Source organism: Giraffa tippelskirchi, chromosome 10 (genome assembly GCF_054371585.1).
Source record: "Giraffa tippelskirchi isolate mGirTip1 chromosome 10, T2T-mGirTip1v1.2.pri, whole genome shotgun sequence".
NCBI classification, from domain to species: Eukaryota; Metazoa; Chordata; class Mammalia; order Artiodactyla; family Giraffidae; genus Giraffa; species Giraffa tippelskirchi.
In genome coordinates this window covers 145,658,264-145,672,197 of record NC_137284.1, presented here as the reverse complement: position 1 = coordinate 145,672,197, position 13,934 = coordinate 145,658,264, and the positions used below count along the sequence as shown (strand labels likewise).

General features: G+C 39.5%; 1 protein-coding gene and 1 long non-coding RNA gene across 3 annotated transcripts in view; one reads left to right on the top strand and one right to left on the bottom strand.

Annotated features, from left to right (window-relative positions):
* Positions 1–13,535, top strand: part of SVOPL (SVOP like) — an 80,739-nt gene extending 67,204 nt beyond the window's left edge. Inside the window, exons 16-18 of one of the 2 annotated variants that reach the window (XM_081533111.1) lie at positions 4,555–4,668; positions 6,903–9,591; positions 13,002–13,535. In XM_081533111.1, coding sequence (XP_081389237.1) covers positions 4,555–4,668; positions 6,903–6,914 — 126 coding nt within the window. In that variant the 3' untranslated portion in view covers positions 6,915–9,591; positions 13,002–13,535. Of the gene's footprint in view, positions 1–4,554; positions 4,715–6,902; positions 9,592–13,001 lie in introns of those variants that run through there. The other variant, XM_081533109.1, reaches the window with a different exon arrangement.
* On the bottom strand, positions 1,039–9,939 carry LOC145523215 (uncharacterized). Its single transcript, XR_014066427.1, has 4 exons — positions 9,104–9,939; positions 8,249–8,430; positions 6,533–6,673; positions 1,039–1,232 (listed from the first exon to the last, which is right to left on the bottom strand). It is a non-coding gene; the product is annotated as an uncharacterized LOC145523215 (long non-coding RNA).
* Positions 13,536–13,934: the final 399 nt, after the last annotated feature.

Here is a 13,934-nt window from a genome sequence, read left to right as displayed (position 1 = left end):
CCCCTCCTCTGCAGTTTATTATTGAGAATTCTTATTGCTGAACATTAGACCCTCATCTTTTCATATTTTTACTCTCTACTTAGGTGATTTCACCCATTTTTGTGATTTTAATTACCAACTATATGCTCATGACTCCCAACTTTATATCTCCAGATCAAGCCTTTCTTCTGAGCTACACACTCACACTTCCATTTGCCCCCTCAACATTTCTGCTTGAATGTCTCAAGCTCATCTTAAATTCGCCACGGCCAATATTAAAATCATAACATTTCTCCCAGATATACTACTCTTCACAGTTTCCATCCGCGCGTGGCATGGCATCTGTATCCAACATGAAAACTGTCCTCTGTTCCATTCTATTTCATTGTCCTAGCCAGTCCCCAAACCACTGGATTCTACATCCTAACAGATGTGAAATTCTTGATCTTTTCCTTTTCCACCAGTACTACTCTGGTTTGGACCACAATCACCTTTCACTGGATGGCTAACATAGCAGCCTGCCTGGTCTCCTCTCCATTCATTTTCCTCCCTACACCTGTGCAGATCTTATGTTGTTCTTATGCTTTAAGCGCTTTATCATTTTGCCCTTGCCATTCCTCAGTGATAAAGACCAAAATCCTCAACCACAGACTACAGGACTCTAGCAGTGAGACCCCCATCTGTACTCTTTGCTGCTTGTAAAATTTCACATACAGAAATGTGTAACTGAGAAAAGAAAAATTCTCTATAATCCTATCACTAGAGATAACTGCTGTTATCTCTTAACAGTTTGGGGTGTATTCTTTCAGATGCCTTTTTAATGGCTTTATCATCTCTCTTATCTGTTGTTATACCAGTTTTGTGTGTATTTATAAACTTATTACATATGTATTATACATAGATACTTGTATATATGTAGATGGAAGTGTCATAAATATCTACATCTTTCTACATATCTATGTTATGGTCACCTGCAGAGACAGATGGAACTCCCTACCCCCACTCTGCCCCCCAAATAAATATTTGGGGTTGGATGTCAAGATTGATGACACGTACATATACCAAGAGGGTATGAAAGGTTTATTGATTACATAGTTGAAGTCTCTGGGAGAGCAGGCAAGGAGATTGGTTAGAGTTTTTCTTGCAGCCAGATTTGAGAGTTCTCCGTGTGAGGTCAGGGGCTTGTGTGGCTTGAATCTCCTGTCAGCACCAAAGATGAAGTACCCAGTATTTCTTTTCAGTTTGTTCAGAAGCTAGAGTACAAGGGAAGAGGGAAGGGTGAGGCTTAATGGTTGTCAGCTGTCATGAAGTAGAGTCAGACTCTTTACACTATTTATCCTCATCTGTGAGTACACGTGTAGACAGGTTCATGTTCAAACGTATACACAGCTAGCTGCCCTTCCATCTGTCCATCCACACACATCTATACACACATCTACATATTGCAACTCTTTCAGCATTAATAATTGTTTTATGTTAGTATGTGTAGATCAACTTCATTCTTTTATGTAGATGTGTAGACTTCCATTGCAGAGATGTGCATAAATTAGATGGCCATTACCTTGGTGATGAAGAAGTTGTCTCTAATGTTATTTCTTTCTGCTTTTACAAACAATGGGACCCCTCAACATCACGCAAACCTTTGTTCCTGTGCAACCATGTTAGTCATTGAGGTCTTTTATGTTCCAAATATCTGTGCCTCAGATTCTTTGAAGTGATATTCTAGAGGCGACTAGGCAAGAGAGTTTGCTAATATATTCAATGTGATATATAAACACATACAAAACAGAGGAAGGAGATGGTGGTGGGGGTGGTCTGGTGTGTCGAGTGGTTCAGTTCAGTCACTCAGTCGTGTCTCTTTTTGACCCCATGGACTGCAGCATACCAGGCCTCCCTGTCCATCATGAACTCCTGGAGTTTACTCAACCTCATGTCCATTGAGTCAGTGATGCTATGCAATGATCTCATCCTCTGTTGTCCCCTTCTCCTCCTGCCTTCAATCTTTGCCAGCATCAGGGTCTTTTCAAATGAGTTAGTTCTTCATATCAGGTGGCCAAAGTATTGGAGTTTCAGCTTCAGCATCAGTCAGTCCTTTCAATGAATATTCAGGACTGATCTCCCCTAGGATGGACTGGTTGGATCTCTCTGCTGTCCAAGGGACTCTCAAGAGTCTTCTCCAACACCACAGTTCAAAAGCATCAATTCTTCAGTGCTCAGCTTTCTTTATGGTCCAGCTCTCACATCCATACATGACTACTGGATAAATGATAGCTTTGACTAGACGGACCTTTGTTGGCAAAGTAATGTCTCTGCTTTTTAAAAAGCTGTCTTGGTTGGTCATAGCTTTTCTTCCAAGGAACAAGCGTCTTTTAATTTACTAATGCTTAAGCCCTGAGGTAAAGATCCGGCTTTAAAAAGCAACACAACAGTGCTTAGCTGTCTTTCCCGGCCCTTAACCATTTGTCTGGTTCAATTGATACACGTGCTCCTACTGTAGCAATTCAATTTCCATAGATTCTTGGATCTATTTTGTGACTCACTGTTTTACTGATCTATTTTGGCATCAATATCATATTGCTAATGATTGGAACTTTGTTTAGTGGCTCTTGGGTTCATCACCTCCTTAAGATTCCCTTATGCACACATGTTTTCAGAAGTTTCTTGAGCTTTTTAAACATGTTAATGATTAGAATCAATTTTTTTTCCTCCAAATTGACTCAAAAATCCTACTGGGATTTTACTTGAGATCCGTTAGAGTTACTACAGATTACCTTGAGAACTATTTTTTAAAACAATACTATTTTTCTATCTAAGAACAAATTTAGTTTTCATGTCCCTTAGTAGAGTTTTAGTCTTCTTTATGTCTTACACGTTTAAGTTTATTCCTAAATACTTAATTTTTATTCCTATTAGCTGTGTCCAACAAACTTAATATGCTGTATTTTCATTCCACTCAATGTTACTTTTTTTCTTGATGTTTTGACTCATGGATTGTTTAGGAGTTTGGAAATTTTGCTGTTATCTTTATTATTTCTAGCTTTGATAGCATTTTAGTCAGAGAACACATTCTGCGGTTTCAGTTCTTCTAAGTCCCATGAGGTTAATTTTATCGCCCAGAATGAGGTCTTTCTTGGTGAATGTTCCATGGTTAGAAAAGAATATGTATTCTGCTGTTAGGTGGGGTGTTCTATAAGTGTCAATGAACTCCTGTTGGCTGATGGTGTTATAAAGTTTTTTATCCTTGCTGATCTGTCTAGCAGTTGTCAACTGTGGAGTGGTTTTTACTGAAAGGATGTAATCTGAAGCTCTTCGGTGTACAAGCCTTTAGGAGTGCTGTCTTGTTGGACTGAATCTTTTATCATTGTGTAATATCCCTATTTGTACCTGGTGTGTGCTGATTATTAGAAGTAGAGATTTACAGATCTTTGTTTTTAATACAGTGAATCTGGAGTGGGGCCTGAAAAGACTCATTTTAACAAAGTTCCCAGATGATTTTTAGTATTTTTCACTTGTTTGGTGTTTTTTGTTTTGGATATATATCAAAAATATGTTGCTGCGTCATGTGGTAGTCCTATTTTTAGTTATCTGAAAAATCTAGATACTGTTTTCCACAGTGGTGGCACCGACTTATATTCTCACCAACAGTGTACGAGACTTCCCCTTTCTCCACATCCTTGCCAATATCTGTTATTTGTGTGCTTTTTGAGGCTAGCCATTCTGACAGATGTGAGGAGATACTGTTAGGCATCAGCATTTCCTCTTTGGCCATTTTTTATAATTAGGTATCAGAGTTCTTGCTTGCTAACAATAAAAATTGACTTGGGTTAACTTAGGCATAGAGGACTTTACTGAAAGAATATCCAGTAACACTGGCTGGATTGCTGGAGTCCCACTAGTAAGCAGAGCTCAAAACCCTCTAGGGAATTGTTCTTCCTGATCCTAGCTGTGGAGCACAGTTCTGTGACCTCAACTGAACCCAGGAGGGTCTCACACCATCTTGGACTTTGAATCTGGTGCAAAGGATATGAAGTGAAGCTAGTTTAGAATTATTCAGGGGGTGGTAAGAATTTTGGTGTCAAAATAGAAGTGGCAGTAAAGGCAGGACCTAGACACTACATCTATTCCCAAAAGACTTCCTCCTGGTTCATCCTGTCAGAACTGAAGAGGACAAGTTGACTTTTAGCAGAGGGGGTATTGCAGGAAAGGAGAGGGTTACTGGTTAAGGGAGCTGAATTGGTATGAGAAGGGGCAGGAAAACAGGTGGCGCTCTCATCTTCCCCAGGTATTGGTTTGCTCTGGTGATACCCAGCGTTGTGGGTGCAGGGAGAAGTCTGACCTGGCCGGTGCATGTTAACGTTGCTCCCAGCTTCTGGAAGAGTCACACAAAATGCCTACGAAAGCTTGGCCCAAATAAATACTAGATTTAGGATGTCAGAATCGCACAATTTACAGAATGGCTGCAAAGCCTTTCATTTATGTATTTGGTGGGATGAATCCTTATTTTCCCTTTGGCATGAAGATCAGTTGAAAAGTGACTGGGGTGCAGTATATTGAGTCATTTCTTGTGCTTTGCAGGTTCTTATGAGCGCGTCATTCCTGGGGGCCCTGTGTCTCTTCTCGTCTGTCTGTGTGGTGTGTGCCATTTCTGCATTTACTCTCCCCATTGAGACCAAAGGACGGGCCCTACAGGTAAGTGATGTGCGAATCTAAGTATTCTCAATGAATACCTTTTGACCAAGGGAAATGAGCTTGGAGTATGAAAATTCTTTTAAGCAGAGGTGATGAGGCCCAAGCCTGTGCTCACGCAATGGTACATTTGTTTAGCAGGTTCCAGTAGAAAAACTGGGTATCCAGTGTTCTTCCATGTAACTTTGGGCAGCACACTGATTATTCACTTCAAACCTTTGCTTCCTGTAAAGTTTGAACTGGGACTAAAACAAGTATTACTGATACCTCAGCATTCTACCCTTTCCACTTTTCTCTCTGTATATAAGCACTATTGCAGAGTTAAACGTGGCTATAGGAGCAGAAACAGCTGTTTGCATTGCCCACAGGATCAAAGAGTCTTTACTGTTGGTCCCGCTATCTTCCCCCCAAGTTTTATCAGCTGCCTGTGGTAAGAGTGGAGGCAAAAACTTCCACACTGCACCAGCTGCCATCCAATACTGACAGACATAAAGTACATAAAAAGACATCCCAGAAATATAAGGTGTGCTCCTGGGGGCAAGGTTGTATCAGAGACAGCTTCTCCTAGCCCTCTGCCCTTACAGTTGGCTCTGTTTCCCTGCCTTAGACACAAAGCTATTGCTGGTATGCAAGGGCACGTGTGTACACACACACATGGGAAAGGGGGAGAACAGTTGACCACTGAACAGGGTGTTAGGACACCAACCTTCCAGGCTGTCAAAACCCGCAGTATTAAAAACTTAGTCTTCAGTGTCCACAGTTCCTCACATCTGCAGATTCAACCAACCATGAACTGCAGATCATACAGTACTAGAATATTTACAGTTGTACTAGAATATTTACAGTTGGAAAAATATCCAGGTAAAAGTGGCCCTGCACAATTCAACCCCGTGCTGTTTGAGAGTTAACTGTAGTTTGGCCAATCTGAACACAGTCCAATGGGACTGTGAAATCATCGTGCTTGTTTGGCTGAATGCAGCCTGCTCTCTCTCCCATATCCTATTTATAGTGAATCATGGGCACATGTTAATTATTTGTCCTGGTACAAATGGGTTTTGTTATCTGAGTAGTTGGAAAACACTACTGAGTAAAGAGGGGGAGAGCACAACACGCTAGTGTCCATTTTTTCTTGTCCCAGAGCCAAGATGTGTTCTTCTATTTTCCCTTTAGCTTTTCATCTTTAAGGTAATATGCATTTTAATCACAGATTAGATAACTTGCTAAGTAATTATACATTTAGGGGTCTGTTTAGGTTCCTTACTTGGAAAGGTGACCTAATCATTGAATCCTTAAAGCCGGGGATTGTATTTGGTGATTCAGATGATTTCTTTTAATCTTAAATAATAGGATTATCACACTCTTCACACAGTTGAGGAAAGTAAAGCAAGGGAAAGCTGAGTAACTTGTATAAAGGAACATGCTAAATACAGAGGGACTGGAATTTAAACTAGATTGCAAAATTAAGTGATGCTAAATCTTATGCTAATTTTCTATGGTTGTGGTTTTGTAAAGTAGTAATAATACATATAAAATGAAATCTGGCTCATCATCTCACGTGCTTTATGGATTTCCAATTCAAGTCATATGAGCCACTGACAAAAACCATTCCCTTTTCTGTTGATCGAGATGAAATTATCTTACATGTCTGTTTATAAGACTTAATAATATCAGTTCCTACAACGTTCATATGCAGATCCGATAAATACATTTGTGTGGGAATGGCTCTGCCTTTCAATGGCTGTATGTCTTCGGGCAAATCTCAAAAGATGTCTGTATCTCAGTGTTGTGAGCATCTAACATATGAAACTACCTAGTGACCGATACAGTAAAACTTCTAGAAATGTTTAAAACATGCCCCAAATTTTACCTTTCAACAGCACAGAGAGCATCCCAAATAATTCGAAAGAACCAACCTGGCCACTAGTTAATAGTAGTAATTTCCACTTTAGAATTACTTTAAAAACTTGAACCTGGTATTCCACTTTAGAATTACTTTAAAAACTTGAACCTGGTAAACGATTAAAAAAAAACAAAGGTAAGTATAATGTGACTTTTTCCCTAAATGATATCTGTAATTGATTATAAAACTACTATTGCGTTGGTAGGTACACAGGTAAAAATGTTAGACCCTTAATTCCTTATTAAAGAACCTCCTGTTACTAGTTTTTAGTGCCAGATGGCTGAATGTGAAGACTTTAAAGAAAATTAAATGTATTATCTATTACTTCTTTCTCTAGCAAATTAAATGAAGATCTGCAAATCTATGTCTACCAAAGAAGAAAAATGTATTTTTATCTTCACAAAGAGCTGTGGCACATTTAAAAACACCTGGTTTAATTCTGGTATACTACTGGGTAGTTAAGAAATTGATCATGTATTTTTGAAAAACAACAAACATGAGGATGAAATAGGATGAAATAGGTTAGCTGTATATATAGTCTCTTAGGGAAGAGATCAATAGAGAAGTTTCATAAAAGATACATTAAGGTTGGTGAGGGATATCTAGGAGAGATGGGGAGGGAGAAGCTGGCTTTCATTGCATGGCATCAAGTCTGTTCATGTTTATATGAATAAGTAATAAATATCAGACAGAATCTGATATTCTCCCATGAGGTATACAACAAAAGCTGTATTGAAATTTTGTAGCTAAGACATGGGTTTGAGGTGGTATCATTAAGCCTTTCAAAACAAATAGGAGTCATCAAATTCACAATTAAAATTAGCGTACTTAAATTGTGACCTCCATACTTTACAATGAAAATTACTTATTCATAAAAGAATATGCTTACAATGAAAATTACTTATTCATAAAAGAATATGCTTAAATTCATTGCAGTCTTGTGTATATAATAATCAGAGTAGCTGGGAATAAACTTTTTCCCAGACATTCTATTTTTACTCTAATTTCATTAGAGTACAGTAAGCTTTTCTACATGATGTAATTATATACCCTTTGGAGAACAACCACTTGCATGCATATCATACCTGTGCACACAGGTATGCTGTGGAAGAAAAACACCCACGTTTTTACATGTAGTCTTTTGTTGCTCTTTGGGTTTATGGCAGAGTTCTTAAAAGTGCAATCCATACCCAATGACTTGACTCCCCTACTCCTTCCACCCCCATTTTGCAATGGGAAAAAAAAAAAAGACATTGTTGCTACAATGATGAAGTGTCCCCGGACTAGTGAACTACGTGTATGCAAATCATTCCTACTTGAACTACAGGCACAAATGGCTTGAAATCAGGAAACTGACTATAAAGGGCCAGAGAGTAAACATTTCAGACTTTGAGCTACATATGGTCTCTGTCAACAGCCCTCGCCAGCCTTTAAAAATGTTAACAACATTATTAGCTCTCAGGCTGTATAAAAGGGGGCCATACGCTGAATTTGGCTAACAGGCCAAATTCTTACTTTTTTGAAGTAAGTGTGAAGGCTCAAGATGGAGCCACTCCTGCCCAGATGCCATGTCAGCAAACCAAAACTTAAATAACCTTCATGTCCCTGTAAATGGTCTGCTTGACAACAAACATGGTACATCCAGCTGGCCAGACACCAAGCCAAGTGTGGCTCTCTACTCACCTTATTCCTTATTTTTTATCCTCCTGCCTTGAGCTCCCCTTTGCAGTTCTTTGGGCCCCTGCAAGTGGAGAGTGCCTGCTTCCAGGGTCAAAGTTTGTTTGGATTGCCTAAATCCTCTTCTTTGATCATCTGTAACAGTCTTTGGGGGGGGAGGATGGAATCCCAAGCTGACTTCCAGTGGACTGTGGGACAAGATGCATAGGCAAAGAGACCACTGAACCCTTTGTGTTGTTTTTCTCATCATAACCAAGGGCAAGTCACTTAGGGATTTGAGCTCCGACCCCTTGTACACAGTTCTGATCCAAACAAACTTTATGTAAGGGGAAAAAGAAGTCTGTGTGTGCATACTTATTTCCCAGAAAAGTTCCAAGACAGCTACATTGGGAACCCACAATGAGTGGCAGCAGTTAGGGGATGCATAAAGAGAAGTCCACAGCAAAAAGTGTGGGGAGACTTGGAAAATAAGAAATTACAACTGTTTGAACTAATGGCACATCATCATCTAAGTAGCACGAGTCATACTATTAAAAATCATTAGGGTGATTGCTGCTTTTATAAAGAAATCATCTCATTAGATTAAATAGATCAATTGCTAAGGGGAATCTTGAATCCAAAGATGTAAAACTGGTGAGCATGGATCAAACACTTGAAAGATTTTAAAGTGCTTTCCCCCCTAAATCTAAGACTCATGTGCTAAGATGATCATGGAATGGGTTAGATTGACACTGGGCCACCTGACAACCTCAAGAAAAATTCTGTGCAACAAAGTACACTGTAAAATACCACCAGATCCCCAACCTAGCAGAGTACATCCCTCTCAAGTAGTCATTTGGTTCCCAAAGACCCAAGGCTTACCTAAGAATCGAGATCCTTGAGTTTCAAAAAATTGAGCAGTCCCCCTTTCAGCACACCTGCTTATTCTGTCATAGTAATTGTGGTCCTGGAAACTGCAGACATCTACAGAAATGGCAAAATCTAAGACAACCTAGCATTGCAATGGCCATCATCAGGGACATTCCAGTCAGACACATTGTTTATTTAAGAACCACCTGTGAAAGTGTTCCCAAATCAACCAGAATGGGATATCTATTTTAATTGCTATGCAGAAGACTCCAAAACACTGCAAAGTTCCAAAATAGCTTCATTGAAAGATTCAATGCTAAAGGCTATTGAAAAATCAGAGAAAACAAGACAGATGTGGCTCCAACAACTATTTTTCTTTACCTGAATACTGTCTCCTAATCCTCTCAACCGAACTGCCTTTCCACTTTGAAGAGACAAGACCAAAAACATTCATCAAGTTGGTTTTAAAACTGCAACAGCTCCAAGGCCAGATAACTAAGGTAATAAAAACCCCCTCCTCCTGAACTTGAATACCCCCCTTATCTACTCTCAAAGGCAGGCCCTTCCAGGGTGAATGGGACTCTGAGGGATTTTCTGAGAAACTCTTAAGTTATTCCCTTAAACAGCCAAGGGGAAACTAAAACAAATGGAAAACCTTGTAAAATCCTAGTAGGCCAGAACTTACACTCTTTACTGTAAATTCTGCTCACTGGAGTCTGTAGATCGGGATCCTGGGAAAACCCACAGAAACTAGCCAAAAGTGAGAATTCTTACCGAAAGTCAGCTGTTGCTGGTCCCTGGAGTTTCTGGTCCAGAGAGAAATTTCACGTCCTTCCCTTTCCAAATGAAGACTCTTGGGAATCTGGTTTGGGGAACTCATTGGTTATTGATCCTTTCTCTCTCAGGAATAGCTATTGCCTTCTTGTGGCCTGAGAATTGGCTGGCCTTTCTGCCTGCTGACACATGGGGGTTGTTTGTTCTTGTGTATGGAGGCAGCTCAACTATCAGGCCACAAAGTATGGCTGGACAGAAATGTGTGTTGCATCCCATTTGCAGCTTACCAACTGTTGCCAGCTTCTCTGGAAACTATCCAAGTACTTCTTTCTTTTGGCTATCTTCGGGAGTGACTCTGGATCTAGGGAGGGTAGTAGCTCTTGGTGTTTGTTCAGTACAGCCAGGAACAGTCACTGTCCAGTCTGAAATTTGGTGTTGGGTGGATGGGTGGGTGGTCCCCTTGGTATCTTTCAGGTTGTAATCCTGTAATCCAATCCTATTTCCTGTTTCACAAATTGAGTCTTTGGAAAATCCCACGGAGGAGGAGCCTGGTAGGCTACAGTCCATGGGGTCGCTAAGAGTCGGACACGACTGAGCGACTTCACTTTCACTTTTCCCTTTCATGCACTGGAGAAGGAAATGGCAACCCACTCCAGTATTCTTGCCTGGAGAATCCCAGGGACAGCGGAGCCTGGTGGGCTGCCATCTATGGGGTCACACAGAGTCGGACACGACTGAAGCGACTTAGCAGCAGCAGCAACACCAGAAAAAGTTCACCTATCTTTTTAACTAATCAGAACCTCTCTCCTGTCTCACAAGGCTTGTAAAAGTGAAAGTGAAAGTCGCTTAGTCATGTCTGATCCTTAGTCCATGGAATTCTCCAGGCCAGAATACTGGACTGGGTAGCCTTTCCTTTCTCCAGGGGATCTTTCCAACCCAGGACTGAACCCAGGTCTCCCGCATTGCAGATGGATTCTTTACCAGCTGAGCCTCTAGGGAAGCCCCAAGGCTTGTAGGTATTGTAAAAATGCTGGCTGTAGGTAACATCTTTCTTGGAGGAAGTTGCATTCTTTGTTGATGCCTGTGAGATGTTGGAGTGTCTTTGCTAGGAACTGAGGTTCATCTCTTTGGAATGCAAACTTCAGGGAGGAAATTTTTTACAAAGAAAAGAGGATGGACAGTATTTGGAAACTAGGCAAATGAAAAAAAACTTAACTCTTCAGTTTCAACTATCTGAGCAAGTAACTTTAATTCATTTCATCTGCCAGAAACACAATTTGGATCCAACTGTTTTTATAAACTAGTGAGTTTTGAATTATCATACCCATCTCGTGGCTAAAATTGTAAAACAAGCTGTAAGATCAGTATACAGATCTTATGTCTACGTGTATGTCACAGATGTGTGCTTTTGTTCTTCTGGATGGTGTTGCCAAAATTTGTGAAGAGCTCCTCCATTAAACTGACTTAAAGACAAATAGAAGTTTATATAAATCAAGTAAACTCTCAGAAATATAGAAACTAAGCCAAATATTTTTCAAGTTCATGTGACCTAGGATAATCTTTGGTTAAAAAAAAGTAGTTTAAGTTTTGCCGGTTTAATTAAAATAGACAGGTCTTTAAAGTTATCAACATAATTAACATAATGTGGACATACAACTTTTATTCTATCTAGGCTTCCCTCGTAGCTCAGTCGGTAAAGAATCTGCCTGCAATGCAGAAGACCTGGGTTCGATTTCCTGGGTTGGGAAGATTCCCTGGAGAAAGAAATGGCAACCCACTCCAGTATTCTTGCCTGGAGATTCCCATGGACAGAGGAGCCTGGCAGGCTACAGTTTGTGGGCATGCAAGAGTCAGACATGACTTAGTGACTAAACTACCAGGCTTACTAAAAGTCAAATAAGTTCATGTTATTTCTTTTACAGAATTTGTCAGCAAGAAATTAGATGAAGATAGTAGCAATTTAAAGTCTCATGAAATTTTCATGAGTAATCCAAACATAATTGTTAACAAGTAAATAAACATAAATAAGTTTATAAAGGAGCTTTTCAACAATAATCATGCTTTATGGTATATCTACTTAAAAATTGTTTCCAAAATCTTTTTGGTACTTGAAACCTTCAAGTCATACTGAGATTAAATGATGGATATTTATTGAATCATTTCCAAGTAAGAGAAAATTCTGAAATATTAATTACTGAGCATAGACTTACTTTTACAGAAAAACCAAAAGATATTTGGAACATGTTTTGTGTCACACTGAAAAATTTCCTGTGAGGAAGAATATACTTCCAGAAATTATTGCAAAAGCATTATCAGATAAGAAGTGATATTTAATTCTGTTAGGTTATTTGTGCAGGCATATATTATTAATATAAGTTATCAAGAAATTATATTAAATTCCAGATAATCTGACATTCTCGTACAATGGTATCAGTCATAATTCCAGTTATTATCTTAAAATGTTAGATATCTATTTGTAGCTTATAGAAATAACCACATTTTCTTGTCAATTCCATAACTGAACTCTTGTCAGCTCTCTAACTAGTAGTATTTTAAAGTCTTGTCATTTATAGACAGTTATTATTATTTTGCTCTGATCCTTTTACAAAAATGAGATTCATGCAAAGTACCCTATCAAGTACTCTTGACCACTGACACTGCTGTTAAAAGTGTCAAACCTTTTGTCCTTATTTCACAACTGTGTAAACATGGAAGACCTCAAAAACTGAGGAGGAGGAGAAGTAGCTCACGTCAAGGCAGACTGCTTTCTCCCAAGAATTCTATTACTCATATACCTCAGGCCATTTCAAATTGAATGTAATCCAACTTCCAACCGTTAGATTTGCAGTGATGCTGGTGATCCTGTAGTTAGTTATTTTTGCCCATCATAAACTTCCTGTCTTCCAATGCCTCAGTGTCTTTGAAACAAGCTCACTTGATAAACACTTCTGGAGAAGTATAGACCAATTATATGAAACACATAAATAGGCCAACTGGCTTTAAGAAGTATCCCCTTCATCCATATTTCTTGACTTATTTGATTCTAGTTAGTTTTGGACATGGAAGCTCTGGTTCAGGAATACTTTCCAAACCATTGGTATTATTTTGATGCTAATAATTTTTGCCTCCCTACTAGGCTATGTTCTCATGAAAGTTTTAAATGCATGTGGGGTAGCCACTGACCAGCTAATGACTGACCAAAACGACCAAAGAGAACAGAGCATAACCAGTTCCAAGAATACAAGCCTGACATCTCTTCTGAACATTACACTAACACCCAAAGTGGAAATAGTAACTGAAAGTCATACTAGGACTGATATTTTTAACTGAAACTCTCAACTTGTCAAGAGGACGATCCAAAAGTGGTACCAGGCCTATTCGAGGCCCAACATGAAGCCACTTCTGGTGGGGGTGCTCTGTACACAAACCAAAACTTACTAACTTTCATTTCCTAATAAATGCTCTACTTGACCAGACATGCCATACATCCAGTCAGCCAATCACCAAATGCCAAGCAATTTCTGGTCTCTATACTAACTTTCTGATTCTTTATTCTTGATCCCATAAAACTTCCTGCCTTCCATCCCATTTTGTTGTTCTCTGAACCCTTGCAAATGGAGATTGCCTTCTTCATGAAGTGTTGAATAAAAGTTTGTTTGGATTACCTAAACTGTCCTCTTTTAATACTTTTAAATTGTAGACTTTAGTTATTAGAAAATTTTAGGCCAAAATATTTTTGATGCAAAGATGTCTTAGCTATACATGTAGGGTTAGCCAAATAACCCTTAGTGGTTCAGTGGTTAAGACTCCACCCGCCAATGCAGGGGACGTGGGTTTGATCCCTGGTTGGGGAAGATTCCACAACCAGGGCAATTAAGCCCGCATGCCACAATTTGAGAGCCTGTTCATCATGACTAAGACCTGAGGCAGCCGGGGGGGGGGGGGGGGAACAACCCGTGACAAACCGTAACTCAAAACCCTAAAGCTGACCTTAGCAGTAAATAATACTTAAAACCAAAGAATAGCAGTGATTGAAAACCACTGACTAAACTGATGCTTAAGCACCTTC